The following is a 15,132-nucleotide window of genomic DNA, read 5'->3' as shown; positions in this document are numbered from 1 at the left end:
GTCTGTTCAGGAATGATACTTACTTCCTGTTCCTAGATATGCAGACAGGCAATACAGTGCTATGTAGTACTGGCACACAAACCTCAACTCCTTTTAATGGCCAACAGAAAGTTGTTTTGATATTAATTTAAATATTTTCTAACCTAACTACATGCTTTGCTCAAAGCAAGTACAGTAAATTGCCACAAGCCTTTATAGGGAATGATGGCATCTAAATCTAACAAATACAATGGACCAAAAGTAAAAGTAACCCGCTGAAATGCAAGGGCCTGCGATATGCAGATCAGAAGTAAATGAACTTTTGGCCTTAAACTTAATAAATCTATTACTCTCTTTTAACATTGTTTTGAAAATAACCCTCTCCTCCCCCCCAAGCAGAAAACAGTAAGTAGGGGAGTGGGAACCAAGCTTAAAGATGCACTTTATTAAAGTATATGCCATTACACAGCCTTTATAAAGAACATCGAAAGTGTTTCGCCCTTAGTGTCCTAAATTTTATGGGCTTGAAAGCATATTGTAACTAATGTTTTCTCATTGATTATTAAGCCTATCTTATAGAAGGCCATATACTAATTGCACAAATGGTTTTGACAAAGTTATTTTAGTTAAAAAAAAAAAAAAAAAAGATGACAAATCAACTTTAACTGAAAGGATACTTATCACTGTATCCTTTATGACAACCCAGTTAGTACACTGTTATATATGAGGGTAGCTTGCAAAACCCTTACATTACTAAGTATTCATGACTAAAAGAAAATCATGCTGTACCGCTTTCTGTTCCACATATCTGAGTTGATATTCTTCCTTCGGCTGATAAAAGCAAATGCAAATCCCAGTCCGTCCAGCTCGACCTGTCCGTCCTGAACGATGAATATAGGACTCTACATCCTTTAAAATAAAAGCAAAAAATAGGAAGTATTTGATTCAGTTGTTACTGCTGTAAAGTTTCACAGACTCTATTATATTACTTGGGTGTAACATACTGTCTGAAAATTATTTTAAATTATTTAAAACAAGTTTCCAGAATTCCTCCTAAAACCTCTATGAAATAATGCTTAGAGATGATGTGACATACCTGTGTTAACAAGGTACCACTACTACTCCAGTTTCAGCATAAGGCAACCAAATGTACAGATTTGCTGCTGTATCTTTATGCAAACTTAAGTGTTGCAAACATTACATGCTTATTACAATGCAATAAATTCCCAAAGGAGTAAGCATGTTCTTGACAGAACTCAATTCACCCTTCTCTTTGTATCGTCCTGAATTTCTCTAGCCCTTTCCATTGGGCTCTCCTTCCCATCCAACTGTGGCATCAGTCATTCTACTCTACAGTTTTCCCAAATCCCTTTCAAAGTATCACCACTCATTGCTTTGGGGAGAAGTGTAATGCAGAGGTTCCAGACAGAGTGACTGGTAAGAGCAGCATTCTGAGAAGAAGATTTCCCGTCATTTACTTCTGATGCATTCTAAGTTGCGTTTTGATTGAAAGGCCATCTCTGGTAAACAGAAGCTTCCTTACAAACTAACTTTAATGCTAGCAAGTTTAATAGGACTTCGTTACTTCATTACATGTAAACTAATTAAAAGACTGCATTATAAAAGATACCCAACATATCCATCTTTTACCTTTGGTGGTGAACCTTGTACAACCAGGTCAACTTCAGGAATATCTAAGCCACGAGCAGCCACATTGGTTGCAACAAGAACTTTAAATGCACCATTTCTAAAACCCTTCAATGTTATCTCCCTTTGTTTCTGAGGAATGTCGCCATGCAATGACTGACAATCCTGTAAAACAATATGACACCATTCAGAAAGGCAATAAGAAACAGTTCTGTGCATCATGCTACAAGGAAGAATATTGAAGAACTGAAATGTTTTAGATTTATTACAAAAACGTTATACTTCCAAAATATACCTTCTACATAGTGCTTTAAAAAATGGGGAAGCATTATCCCCAATTTCCAGAATGAAGCTGAAACAAGCCACACTGCACCACTGCCAGACTTGAAAACAGAACCCATATCCCAACTTCCAGCCCAATACCCTAGGAATAGTAAATGTTGCTTCTCAAAACAAATCCCATCTCTAATATCATGCTATCCACGCTATTATACAACCACTGTCACTTAACTTCCTTTTGCAAGATGCACATAACCATCTGATCCACTCAGAATCAGGATAAATGTAAGTTTTAAAGGATCAAAATGGAAATTATTTTTAAGAGCTTAAATAGATAGTTTAAAACTCTAATCATAAGCCAGAAAAAAATCATCTCATTATAAACACTCAAAATTAATATAAGTTCCATATTAGAAAGAGATTCTCTTCTTCCTAAAACACTGTCAAATGCATATGTGGTCAGTTTCCATTCTGTCTTTCACCTAGGAGCAGATGCAGCTGATTATAAAGTCACAAACAGAAGGCTCAAAAACAGGCACAGGACTGCCTTCTCCCCTCCATCCCCCAATTTTTTTTGGCCGTACTTTCAAGGAGGAGTGTTTTACATATAAGGCCTACATGCTGGAGCCAGGCCACAGAGCCACTCTCTCCAGCCAGCTGGACTATTAGTGTTGTCAGGGTGAAGAGGCCTGCTGCAGAGCAAGGACTGGTTGCCCTCTGGCTGCTTTGCCAGTCGTAACTACCACAGACCTACCATCCTGGCCACCAGACCTCGTGCTGTGCCTGATGCTGGAGGTGGAGCTGGAGCTGCTATGGCATGGGACACAGTGGCAGCTGCTCCAGCTCTAGTACAGAGCACATGCTGGGATCAGGAGCTGAAGCTGCTATGGCAGCTTCCTAATGACCCCATCTGAGTCTGGGTGCAGCCAGGGACACAAGGAAAGTTTGATACCCCTCTTTTAAAAGGATGATCTATAGAGGGAATGGATGTATAGTTCATCAACAAGCTTAGATATCAAGATATTAATGACTATATATTTTTGTCCCCTTTTCTTACTTGCCAAGACCAGAGTTTTGCATTTCTCTGCAACAGATGCTATCACAGATAACATCAACAGGAACACAGAATAAGGCTCCATGCTGAGGATTTAGCTATTAGTGAGGTCATCTAATAGTGCAGAAGAAACACCCTTCTGAACAGAAATGTGGTGGGTAAAAGCTTCTTCCTTTCCCCTAAAAGCACAAGAATAAACTGTTTTCTAGTCTCAAAGTAACCTATCTGATCAAGTAAGAACACTGACAGTCACACAATGATCTGGACTAAGATCAAGGGATCTACTACTGTAATACTAGCTAGCATTTGGCACAAATATCATGGTGACTTGCTAGTGTACTGTCTCCCACACCCCAAACTTAGTATCAAGTGCCTTCAGTTAGCCTCAGGCTTCATAAGTACTGTGGCATAAGTCTCAGAAATAAGAGTCAAAGGCTACATTGTATGTGAAATTTGAACTCCTTGAGAAAGGAGACAATAGTACTAATAAAGCAGACATACATTTTAGAAATTGATAAAGAGATGTATCTCATTCACCGACTTAAATTATCATAGGGCAGAAATTGCCATCATGCTAACTCTTAGTAATTGCTAGTCTGCAAATATGTAATCACCACTGTTATCCCAGAACTGAGGGAGACAAAAAGACAGATTTAACTCGTAAAAGTTTCACCTCACATCTATGTTTTATCCAATGAAAAACTATATCCTTAACACCACCACCATTACCAACAGTCTTTGTCCAATCCAAATAAGAGTAAAGAGTAGGGAAGCCCAACATTACACACATGCAATGCTTTACCCAGTGGGCTGATCTTGTGAGTGCCTTTTGGGTAACTTATACCAAAATTCTGAATCAATGACAACTCAAAAGATGCTTGCAGATTTAGTGAGGATAGGTTAGTTACTACCCCTATGTTGAAAGGGGCAACACACTCTCTTGGTAAGATAGCGGACAACATACCTGTTTAATTGAGGCATTAAGAGCCAGTTCATTTGCCTCCTTTTTGGTCTCACAAAAGACTATGGTCCGTCCATGACTCCCACTGTAGACCTGAATGACATCCCCAATAACTGCTTCTTTTTGAGTCCAGTGGCATTCTATAGCCAAATGCTGTCAGAGACACAACCTGGTATTCAGCTTATATTAAAAACACTTAAAATTAGAGCTTTAGAAGTATACAATTGAAGGGGTAGAATCTAAAAATTGAACACTGTTATAAAGATGTTTTTCCTTGAGCATGAAATTTTGAATAATGCAAAATCATATTACTAAAACATGGATGGCAAAACAATAACATGTGGATCCCTTCTGTCCACAAGGATAAAACTAAAATCAAATTAAAATAAGTATACTGCAAACAAGTTTCCCCAGGTAGGGAATTCATAGATCTTCCCTGAAACGATCACACAGGCAGAATTCTCTGTTTGCTAGAGATGCATAAAAATTTTTATGAAGCAGATGACCAGAATTCACAGATCAGCTCTAAAATGTGTGAATTTTCAAATTCAATCCTTAAAAAACAAATAAAATACACCTATTACATGCAAAAGAAAGGGGATAGAAAACATGCCATATTAAAAGTTACTTACTTCTACAGTCGTAGCTGCTTTTTGAGTCCTCTTCCCAATTAGATCAATCTGTTCATATCGGGATTTCATGTATTTCTTAGCCACATCATATACCCAATTTGGGCAAGTGGCAGAAAACAGGAGCGTCTGAGGGTTATCTTCTGAATCTTAAAAACATAAAACAACCCATTTAAAAATCTTACTGTCTAAATCCTAGAGGATCACATTAGCTCAAGGGGAAAATATTAAGGCCTAAACTCAGTTACTTAAAATATGAAAGACTACAGAAAGCGTTCAGACTTTGGAAGTCTATGGATGGAAAACTATGGGAAAATATAACGTAATGTTTTCTTTACTGCTTTCCTCTTCCCAGCCTTCTCAAATGGTCACATTTGAGCAAAACTTCAAAGTGAGCAGACTTGAACATACCTCCTTTTGAAGTGAACAATACCCAGTTACCAAAGACAAGGGTCTATTACTTAAGGAACATAGAGCATTTTTGCCTTCGTCCTCATCTCCAAGTTACAATCCCTTTGATCAAGAAGTACAACTCCATTTATTTATAATATGTCTGAACTAGGTCACTATACCAATCCTGAAATACATGATTTTAGAAGCTAAACTATCATTAGTATCTCTTCTTTTAAATAGCAAAAAAACCCAAAAACAAACCCCCCCAACTCAAAAAACGTTAGCAAAATCCACTAAAGAAACACCATTAATAAAAGCTATTACTCCCTAAAGAGATGCCATTAATAAAAGCTATTTCAGTGTTCATAAACAAAACGTATTTGTGCAATACAAGAAAGTAAAAAATAAAATACAAAACACCCAACCCTTCAGAGGAAAGATTTATCTTCACTATTAAAAAGGAAGATGCTTCCAATGTTCTTGCCTGGGAGTTCCAACCATTCATTATTTCAGCTTAGGAAAGGGTGCCAGAGAAAGTTGCTTACTGTCCACTAGCAGATGGACTTCAAGCAGGTTGGCATCTTCTCTATTCTAAAGAATCTGTGAATGACTTCTAGTTTGATATCAAATTACCCAGACAGACATCTATGGTAGGTTTTCTCTAGCACTCTCCTTCACCCCACACCCACCTCAATTTACAGGTTTTAGGAATTCTAATACAACTGTCTGATTTTAGTGGACTAATTATTATTACTATATTCCCAACTACTTGCTTCAAAGTCTGAAATTACCCTTTTTGTACGCAACTCGTAAAATGTCCTCCACTTGTTCAGCAAATCCCATGTCCAACATTTGGTCAACTTCATCCAAAACAACATGCTTAAGTTTGCAAAGTTCCAGCTTGCCATTCTGAAGGTGGTCTTTGATTCGACCTGGGGTCCCTACCAAGATGTCAATGCCGCTTCTAATTAAGTCAACTGAAAACAGCAAGATAGGAAAGGACAGGACATTTAGATACCAGCAATTTCAGTTACAGTGAAGAACACGACAACTTTATTTTATTACACTGGTACTACTACACGAATACACAATCTGTACGACAGACTAATATGGACACCTGAAAAATAAAGGAAAAGCTCATGGAATTTTGTCATAAGTTTGTTTTCTTTTTACTTTATTTGGGAAATAAACAAAAATATCAGAAGAAGAGAATGAAAAAAAGTTGATAAAGGGTAAGCAGCAGCCTCAATGATCTTATTGTACAAGATTTTTTCCTCCACTCCCAAACTAAACTCTGGTTGCCTTTACGCTATGACAGCCAGTGACCCCATGCCTCAGAGCTCTGCTGGTAACCAAACAGAGTGGCGGCAGGCAAAATATGACCCGTGGGCCACATCAGGTGCACCAGGTTATTTTATCTGGCCGGCGAGGCCCCTAAAATTTTTAGAAAATTAATATTCATCTGCCCCAGCAACCTGTCAAAGCAGACAAGAGCCAGGGGCAGTAGGACCCAGAGGGAGCCCCAGCAGGACTGAACAGCCCAGCCTTGCCCCCCTCCCTGCCATTACACTCCCTTCCTGCCCTGCCTTGCCCCAGCACCAGGTGGCCGCCGGCTCCAGATGCATTGCTGGACTGGGAGCACGGGGCCGTATACGTGTGCGCAGGCAGGGAGAATGCATGCGTGTGTTCATAGGCCGAGCCCCACACGTACATCGCACTATACACATGCAGCCACACCCCCCTTGTACTGACATACACACAGACCCCCCCACCTCCCCTCACATACCATAGGCACCCATCCCCCACAAACCCCATACGTACCCACACTCCACATATCTACACCCACAGCCCCCCCAACAAACCTATATCCACCCCCCGCAACATACAAGAGTAAGACTTCATTTTAAGCTACTGTGCAATCATCTCTATGTACACTACACAAATGCATGTAAATAAAGACAAAAATATTTTTTGAAACCAAATTATGAATGTTGTAGGTGTTCCCTTTTTAGAATATAATTGGTTATTTTTCTGGTTCTGAGATGGCAAAACTTCTTGCTGAAAGGAGTACTTCCAGGGGCAAGGGGAGGGATTCCTTGTGGCAAAGGTCAGGGACGCAGGATTTCTGGTCATGAGATGGTAACCAGGGACAGGGCTACCCATGCAGCCCTTGACAGCCTGCTGAAACTCAGTAAGCAGCCCTTCACCTGAAATAATTACCCAACCCCAAGATAGAGCCTGGAAGGAATCCCTCCTCATTTAATGCTACTATCTTGGGCAGAGGGAAGGAGAAGGGGCCTGGTGTCACCTTTCTCTGAGGCACTGAACACTGACCACAACTAAAGCTGAGCACTTTTGACTGAGGTACACCACTGATCCCTACTCTCTGTGACTATTAATCCCATCTATGATATACAGTCCACTGACAGTGAAGGCCTTATCAGTGATCACATGAATTATCCTTATTTATGGTCATCAAGATATCAATTGGGTAACCTATCAATAGAACTTTTCCTCCACTCATTTTGTTTTTTTAACAAAAAATGTTTGTCTACAACTGAAAACAGCAGCAAAAATACATTGCTAGCTTAAAGATATAGTGTTTTCTACTTATAGATTTACTTTACAAAAATTTCAAATGTGTTATTTACAAAACATCAGACACAGTACTGTGTTTCCATATAGCCACATATTATTCATTCCAATGTCTTCTCTTTAACACCCAAATTTTGTGGATGAAGTTCCAAACCTGTGAGAAAGGCAGGAAGCCATGCATTTTACTAAAGACCCTCTTGTTTTTCTACCACACAAAGATCCAAATTAAGACACAGGGGGGCATTTTTACACATATAGTTTCATGCTCTGACATGCCAGGGAGCAGACTTGATTAACCAAGTCTGCTCTGCATATGAGCTGATGTGCACATACAATTGCATGCAGTGTAGCACAAAGTGACAAAATGCACATCAGCATGCAGTAAATGGCAGCAGCATGCTTAAGCCAAAACACCTGCAATGTGTTTTCATTCAAAAGCGTGCCACTGCCATTTTCTGCATGCTGATACACATTTTGCCACTTACACACCTGCATGCGATGCAGCGCTGCGCACTTCAAAAAAAGCACCTGGCACTACAGCACAAGCTTGTGTACAAATGCCCAGAGAGTCTCCTTCAGAAGTTGGAACGACTGATTAAAATAATCTATCTGAAGACAGACAACTGTATTCTCAACCACATTAGTCAATCTGCATTTTACTCAGTCACAAGTCTCACTTACTTTGCCCATTATATGAAGTTCCTCCATAAAAGCAAGCAACAGTGAGTTTCCTTGTGATGTCCTTAAAGTCGTTGGCTACTTGGTTTGCCAGCTCTCTGGTTGGGGTAAGAACTAGCACCTAGGCAGGAGGAAACAGTTAAAACAGACACACCCTCTCTTGACTTTTACTGAGAAGGCGTAAGAAGCTTTCAAAATTAGGTCTATATACTTACATCTCTTTTATAATAGTGTTAGAGGTTTGAACCAAGTGGTATTTAAACACAAACTCTCAGAAACATTCAAGATTCTTGTGCCTTCACCAAATCATAATGAAGGCACTTCTTGTTCAGCTAAAACATTGCTACCTTTGAGGCAAGTGACAGCACAACCCATTTCAAATGTGATAAATAACATTTACTTACCCATTTCAAACTGTGGCTCTTCAAGATGTTATCCAAATGGATTCCACTCCAGATGAGCACATGAGTGCAGGACTGGAGTCTCTGAATACCAGTGTCTACTGGGACTATTCATATACCTATAATGCTGCCTCACGCTCTGTATCAGGACATACAAAGTAGAGTTGCTCTAACAGTCCCTCAGTCCCTTGCAAAAAATCCTGCACCCTCCAAAAACAGGAATGAAGAGTGGATTGTATGACCCACCCTAACATCCTGAAGAACCAGAGTTCCCATAAAGCAAGTAACCATTGTGTCAATGAGGATCCCACCATTTGTGATGGGCAAGGAGTGTCCCAATTGGACAGTGGATCTGAAGCATTTTAAACATATGTAATTTAAGCAAATCCATAGCTGCATCCCTAACCTAATACCTGACTTTGCTGTTAGATCAAGGGCATAATGCTTAAGGGCACTGAGTTCAGCAAGTTTTTCTATTCTGACACTTCACAAATTTTCGAATATCTTAATATTTCTTCAGAATGTAGGATAACTGCTTGTATTTTGTACAGTAAGCTTGGATATTTGGAACCACTACCAAAAGATCAGGGTTTTAGGAAAGCCCTGTAACAAAATGGCCCCTAAAGGCTCAATATAGCCATAAAACACACAAGACAGCCTGAAAGATGTTTTCTGACCAGTTGTATACCCACTTTGGAATAATTTCATTTAGACAATATTTTCTTTGTTTTCTTATAAGAATGTCATGTGAAACTGCATCAAAAGCCTTCCTGAAGTCAAGACACCTACTGCTTTCCCCCATCCAGTAAGCTAGTTAGTTATGTGGAAGAAGAAAATTAGTTTGACATCGGTTCTTGACAAATGAATACTGGCAGCTGCTCATCACTTCATTACCCTTAAGAAGCCTACAAACTGATCGAATAATCTGTTCTACTAACATTGTGGTATCAAAGTTAGGCTGCATGATCTTCTTCTGGTCCACTACCCGTAACCAATGTTAGGTTAAGTTTCCCTCTCACTGACGTTCCACAATTTCTCTAAAATAATTGTTAGAGGTGGCTGTTCAGAGGTGGCTTCGGCTAGTACCATTAGTACTCTAAGCTAAGTCTTATACACCACACTAATTTGAACACATGTAGACCTAGAAGTTCATAAAGGGATAAAGGCAAGAATTTTTCCTTCATCCTCTTAATACTGTTAAGCATCGAGTAAAAACCGAACTGTTGCACAGACTGAAGCAAGGCCCTTTTTCAGCTTTCCCCATAATATCTGTTGGTTTTTTTCACCCTTCCCATAGCTAGTAGACCTATACTTACTTTAGGCCCCCTCTTCACATTACAAGTATTGTGCAATTACCTATTTAACTGAGCAATTATATTAAGACCAGCTACCTATGCAAAGTAGCTATCACACCATAAATGCCCCAACCAGTTATACTGTTAGACTTTGAAAATGTGTACTTAACTTTAAAGCTGGTTGTTATCAAGCTTTAAAAATCTGCATGTGTAGCAGGGTCTCTCCCGCAGCTGGGAGCCCCCCTGTCCGCTGAAAGGGAACCCGGCCTCAGAGGCTATGCCCAGCTGGGGCTGCGATTCCAGCAACTAAAGGGACTTTCAGCCCCGGCAGCTGCTGACTCTGGGTCCCAGCAGCATGTGGACCCAGAGTCTCACAGCTGCAGACACTGGATGCCAGATGCCAGTTGGGTCCCAGCCCCTGGGGGCATAGATGCCCTGGGGATGCATGAAACCCCTGGGCCTGGAGAATTGCAGCAGCTGCGATCCCCCAGTCCCAGGGGTGCATGGGACACCTCTGTGACTGGGAGCCCCTCAACTGAGGAGGCTCCCATCTGTGGAAGCTTGCTTCTTGCTGGTGCTCCCCTGCACCAGTAATAATGTACAATGGAATCTAATGCACGATCCATACAACTGCACCTCCTGCCATGCACACATAGCATGGCATGAAGTGCAATTAGTGTGACTCATGCATTACATCCCATCATGTCTTTACCTGTACACATACAGGGGGGCCTTAGTCTTCCCCTTGCTTTGAATACATTTACAAGAACCTTTGCTTGCTGCCTTCTCTCTCATTTTAGTTGCAAGCTATTTTGTGTTTAAACCTTTCTAGTTTGTCCCCACACACTTATGCTATTCCTAAGTTAAGTGCAGATTCTTCCAGTGGGATGTCCACCAGTACCATGAATGACTGATACACTTTGACACTGGTATTTGTACAGCTGACAACACTAGTGAAATTGATACCAGTACATTTTGAGTTATTACCAAGACTACAGCTGGTTCCACTTGACTACTATTTGTTTCTGAATGGGCCTTAATGGGCTTATTCCAAAAGGACTGCTTCAGCCTCCCTCTGTGGACACCAAGCTGTACCTGGAGCTTGTGCTTCTCTGTTCAAACATCTTTTACTGGTTTTTAACTTGCCAAGGCTCTTTTCTCAACACTTATAAGTTGCTGGCATTGGTTTTTATTGTCATGTCCCTACTGCAAAGGCACAAATTTCTTCTGTACCAGCTGGTTCACATACTAGTTTCTTCAAGGTCCAAAGTGACCTTAGACTGCTCTAACAAGCAGGGGTTAATAGAAGGATCCCATGATCAAATTCATGAAGTGTGCCAGTCTGATACATGTCTACGCGGTTTGTACAAAAGTTATCTGCTCTGGCAGTCTGTCAAAAGAATCAGAAGATAAGATGAACAGGATTTGTAGCCCAAGAATTTCAAATCAACCATCAGGGAAAAAGGACTTAATGGCCCTGCACAGGGACACATGTATGGGTTCCAAACTACAGGTGGCAAACACTAAGTAGAAGCAGGTTGGACACCTCCTGTTTCAACTGTGAAAACAATGCAGCTGCCCTGCCCTTTTGGCATTCATGTGGAATGCAAGGAGCCACAGGGTACACTTGCAGTCCCAGACTTTGCTGTTCAAAAGGCTCCAGTCTCAAATGCATTTTGCACCTGCAGCAGGATCCACACTGACACAAGCTTGAAGAAAACTGGAATCAACATGACAAAGAAACATAGTAAGCATTATCTCAGAATATGGTAACTCTCATGTAATGTGCTGTTACCTTTGGACTTCGGCCTCTTCTTCTCTCCTGGGTGTCTCCTTGAAGCTTTTCAATCAAGGGAATAGCAAAAGAGAATGTTTTCCCAGTTCCAGTCCATGCTTGAGCTATGACATCTTTGCCGTCATATATAGGATAGAAGGTCTTTACTTGCACAGGAAACAGGTATGATACACCTCGAGCTGAGGAGGGAAAAGTTGCAATGAGTTCATGAGTACAACTACATGAATTTCAATAGAACATCACATGCCATCTCCAGGAAACAACGCAAAAACACAAACAGGACCACATCACTGTCTTCACCCTTTTACTTAATCTTAAGAGCAGTTTTGGAACTGGATTTTAATTTACAGCCAGTCCTGAGACTTACAATGCAATTGGTTCCTGAAAAGTGTGTGTTAAGTCGAAACGTTGTAACTCAGAACAAATTTTCCCCATAGGAACAGTGTTACAATACAAATGGGGGGCTGGTTCCTTTACCAGGGTTGGTCAATACTGCATGCAGCTGGTAAGTGGTGGAGTAGGGGGCAGAACAATATTTCCCACAGTGAGGGAAGGGCTGGAGCAGGGGCTGCCCAGCCGGGGCCAGGCAGGCTCAGGCAAGTGGGGGTGTGACGGCTCCCACCACTGCACTGCTCATCTGGCAGCTTGACCAGCAGTTCCCACTGCTAGCCCAGGAGGTCACTGGGCGGGGGCATGGCCCCAGACTTGACTGGGGTGGGGCAGGCGGGGCCAGGGCTGCACCAGGCTGCAGAGCAGCAGAGGCTATGGCAAATTTTCAGGTGGCTGCAGCACCCCCGCCCCCCACCATTGCTCCCTTTCCAATCCAGGGGCATACGCCCCCTGTATGCTGTCAAAGCTGTAGCTCGCCCAGCGGGTGCAGGAAGCGGGGACGGCTCCTGCCACTGCATGCTGCTTATCCGGAGGCAACACAACAGCTCCACTCTGTGTCCATCCTGCCCTGGCTGGGTAAGCGGTGGGAGGGCATGTGCCCTGGAACAGGGCAGGGCAGGCAGCAGATATGGTGAGGGCTGCAGCCACCTGAAAATGCGCCGCAGTCCCTGCCATCTTCCTGAAGCGCAGCTCTGGCCCCGCCAGCCCCACTCTGTGCAGATGCGGGGGCACACACCTCCCCATGCCCTGCTGGAACAGTGGCAGGAGCAACGGCAGGAGCTGCCAGATGACCAGCACACAGCGGCGGGAGCCACCGCACCCCTCCCGCCCCCCGCACCCACCCAGCCCTGGCTGGGCAGCACTTGCCTCAGCCCCTCCCTCATCGTGAGGGGCGCTGATCTGCACCCCCACAGCCCTTCCCTTCCACCATTTACCAGCTGCACACAGGATGTCGTAAAGACTAAACCCATGTTGGAACATTAAAATGGGGAGTCACTTTATAAATGTTGTAAGCAACGTTTGTTGCAACTCGAAAAGTTGTAAGTCGAGGACTGCCTGTACTTCAAACTATTTTCTATTGTTGCATCCTCAGAAATAGTTTCCTTCTTCCCCACACAACAGCTCTCCCTCAACAGAAAATGGAAACTTAATTCTGTCATCCAGTTTACACTTTAGTCTCCATCCATTCTTTCATCCTTGAGTAGATGGCTTGCTTTAAGTAGCACCTGAAAACTACCCCATTTTTTAGTTTATGAAACATTTGCTATAAAATGTTGTTATATAAAGCTATTACACAAATATTTTGTTATTAGTTTGTTAGTATTGAAGTTACGATTTTTAGTCCAACTACAATGGAATTTTATTCCACTACCAAAATAATTAGGTTTTAAACTTATGTACCTTGATATTTTGTCATTTGGAATCTAACATGAAGAGCAGACCGATGAGAACTATATAAACATATATATTTAATAAGATGGGGTGTCAACCTGTGAAATGCATGTCACAAGTGGCACACACAGCTTCTAGCACATAGCAGATAGAGGGGGCAGACAGCATAGCAGCAGATGTGGCAGGAAGTAGACAGCTGAGCAGCAGCCCAGGCAGGGAACAGAATCAGGTTGCACTCAGGGAGGGTACAGACCTAATTTATGGCATGCCTGCCAAAAAAGTTGCCCTCCTCCCCCTTTCCGACTGTAATAAAGTATGCTTGATATAGGCTCTCAGTATGCTACTGCAGCACTGTAGTAAACTTAATGTCATTGTCCACCTACACACAGTAGTAGGGACACATTCGGTACCACTGCTTATTACACTTTCCTCAAACCAAAAAAGAACAAAAGATACTTCTTTACTGCTAGTTATACTGCGTGAACACAAGAAAAATTACCTCGGAGGAGTTCAATAGTCTCTTTAGAGATATAAAAATTGGAGAAAGCACCGTCTTTCTGTTCTGTAGTCAATTCCTGTTAAGTTAAAACAAAAATTGTATACCAATATTAATCACCACCATTCTGCAGACAAGAAGAGGCGAAAAGTGTTAGTTGTTTACCCCAGGCAGTTCAGACTGCCACTGGAAAACTGACAACTCAGGCTCCTAAAAACCCATTCTGGTTTTCCATTTCCTGAATAGCACTCTTGTGACTTGCATGTGATTTACAACCTGAAGTAAGCAGTCCCATCTTCAGTACCTAATGTATTTAAATGCCTACGAGACGTTACACATACACTAAACAAATGGTGGAAGTTATAGCTAATTCAGAAAGTGCTGATCTAAAAAACAACAACAAAATCAATTCACATTGAACTACTGGAAATTACATTAACTGAAACACACAAAACCCAGGTCCAATTTCCAGCATCTGTTTTTAAGTTCTTGGATAAGTATAGTACAGGTACACTGCATCAGCATCCCTAGTAGGATGGACAAAAAAAATCATAAGCAATAGAGAAAATAAACAGGGATGAATATTTGTTCCACCATTCCAAAGAAGCTTCCAGTAATATTCTTCTAATATTATAGACAGACTTAGGCTTTTGTTAGTTTGTCATGGTTTACTCACACTCCAACTGGCTGACAGAAACAGCCAATCAAAGTGCTCCAAGAGTAGGGGAGCACCACCATGATTCAAAGCTGAACAGAGGACTGTACAGATTCCAAAGCCGCGCCCAGGACCACACAGTGCCGCTGGCCTCAGCTCCCCCACCCCGGTTCCTGCAAGAGGCAGAACAGTGGCCGCATGGGGTGTTAGGTGGCGGCACTCCATCCAAGCCCCCTCCACCCATCATTCTTGACAGGCGATTGGCTAGTCTTCTATACAGATAGACAAACTATAGACATGATACAGCAAATTTTTAACATAATCTGGGTAAGTATTGTTCATTTTACGTAAGTCTTTGTCTTTCAGGATTCTACATGATGAACAGCACAAACATTTAGAGCAGTTAAAACTAAAGGTGCACTGATACATCGGTCTGATATGGGATCAGTACTGATATAAAGAAAATTGGCTGCATCAGAAATCGGCCTGATGT

General features: G+C 41.8%; 1 protein-coding gene across 2 annotated transcripts in view; it reads right to left on the bottom strand.

Annotated features, from left to right (window-relative positions):
* Window positions 1-15,132, bottom strand: part of DDX21 (DExD-box helicase 21) — a 69,664-nt gene that overhangs the window by 37,373 nt on the left and 17,159 nt on the right. The window contains exons 3-10 of one of the 2 annotated variants that reach the window (XM_019538511.1): window positions 13,988-14,063; window positions 11,707-11,885; window positions 8,219-8,336; window positions 5,734-5,919; window positions 4,553-4,698; window positions 3,924-4,073; window positions 1,630-1,791; window positions 769-888 (exon numbers count right to left, since the gene is read on the bottom strand). In XM_019538511.1, coding sequence (XP_019394056.1) covers window positions 769-888; window positions 1,630-1,791; window positions 3,924-4,073; window positions 4,553-4,698; window positions 5,734-5,919; window positions 8,219-8,336; window positions 11,707-11,885; window positions 13,988-14,063 — 1,137 coding nt within the window. The remainder of the gene's footprint in view (window positions 1-768; window positions 889-1,629; window positions 1,792-3,923; window positions 4,074-4,552; window positions 4,699-5,733; window positions 5,920-8,218; window positions 8,337-11,706; window positions 11,886-13,987; window positions 14,064-15,132) is intronic. The other variant, XM_019538510.1, reaches the window with a different exon arrangement.

This window comes from Crocodylus porosus, unplaced genomic scaffold (genome assembly GCF_001723895.1).
Source record: "Crocodylus porosus isolate Cpor-Errol unplaced genomic scaffold, CroPor_comp1, whole genome shotgun sequence".
Classification (NCBI taxonomy): domain Eukaryota; kingdom Metazoa; phylum Chordata; order Crocodylia; family Crocodylidae; genus Crocodylus; species Crocodylus porosus.
The sequence above is the reverse complement of the archived record's forward strand: the minus strand, read 5'-3'. Positions and strand labels throughout refer to the sequence as shown.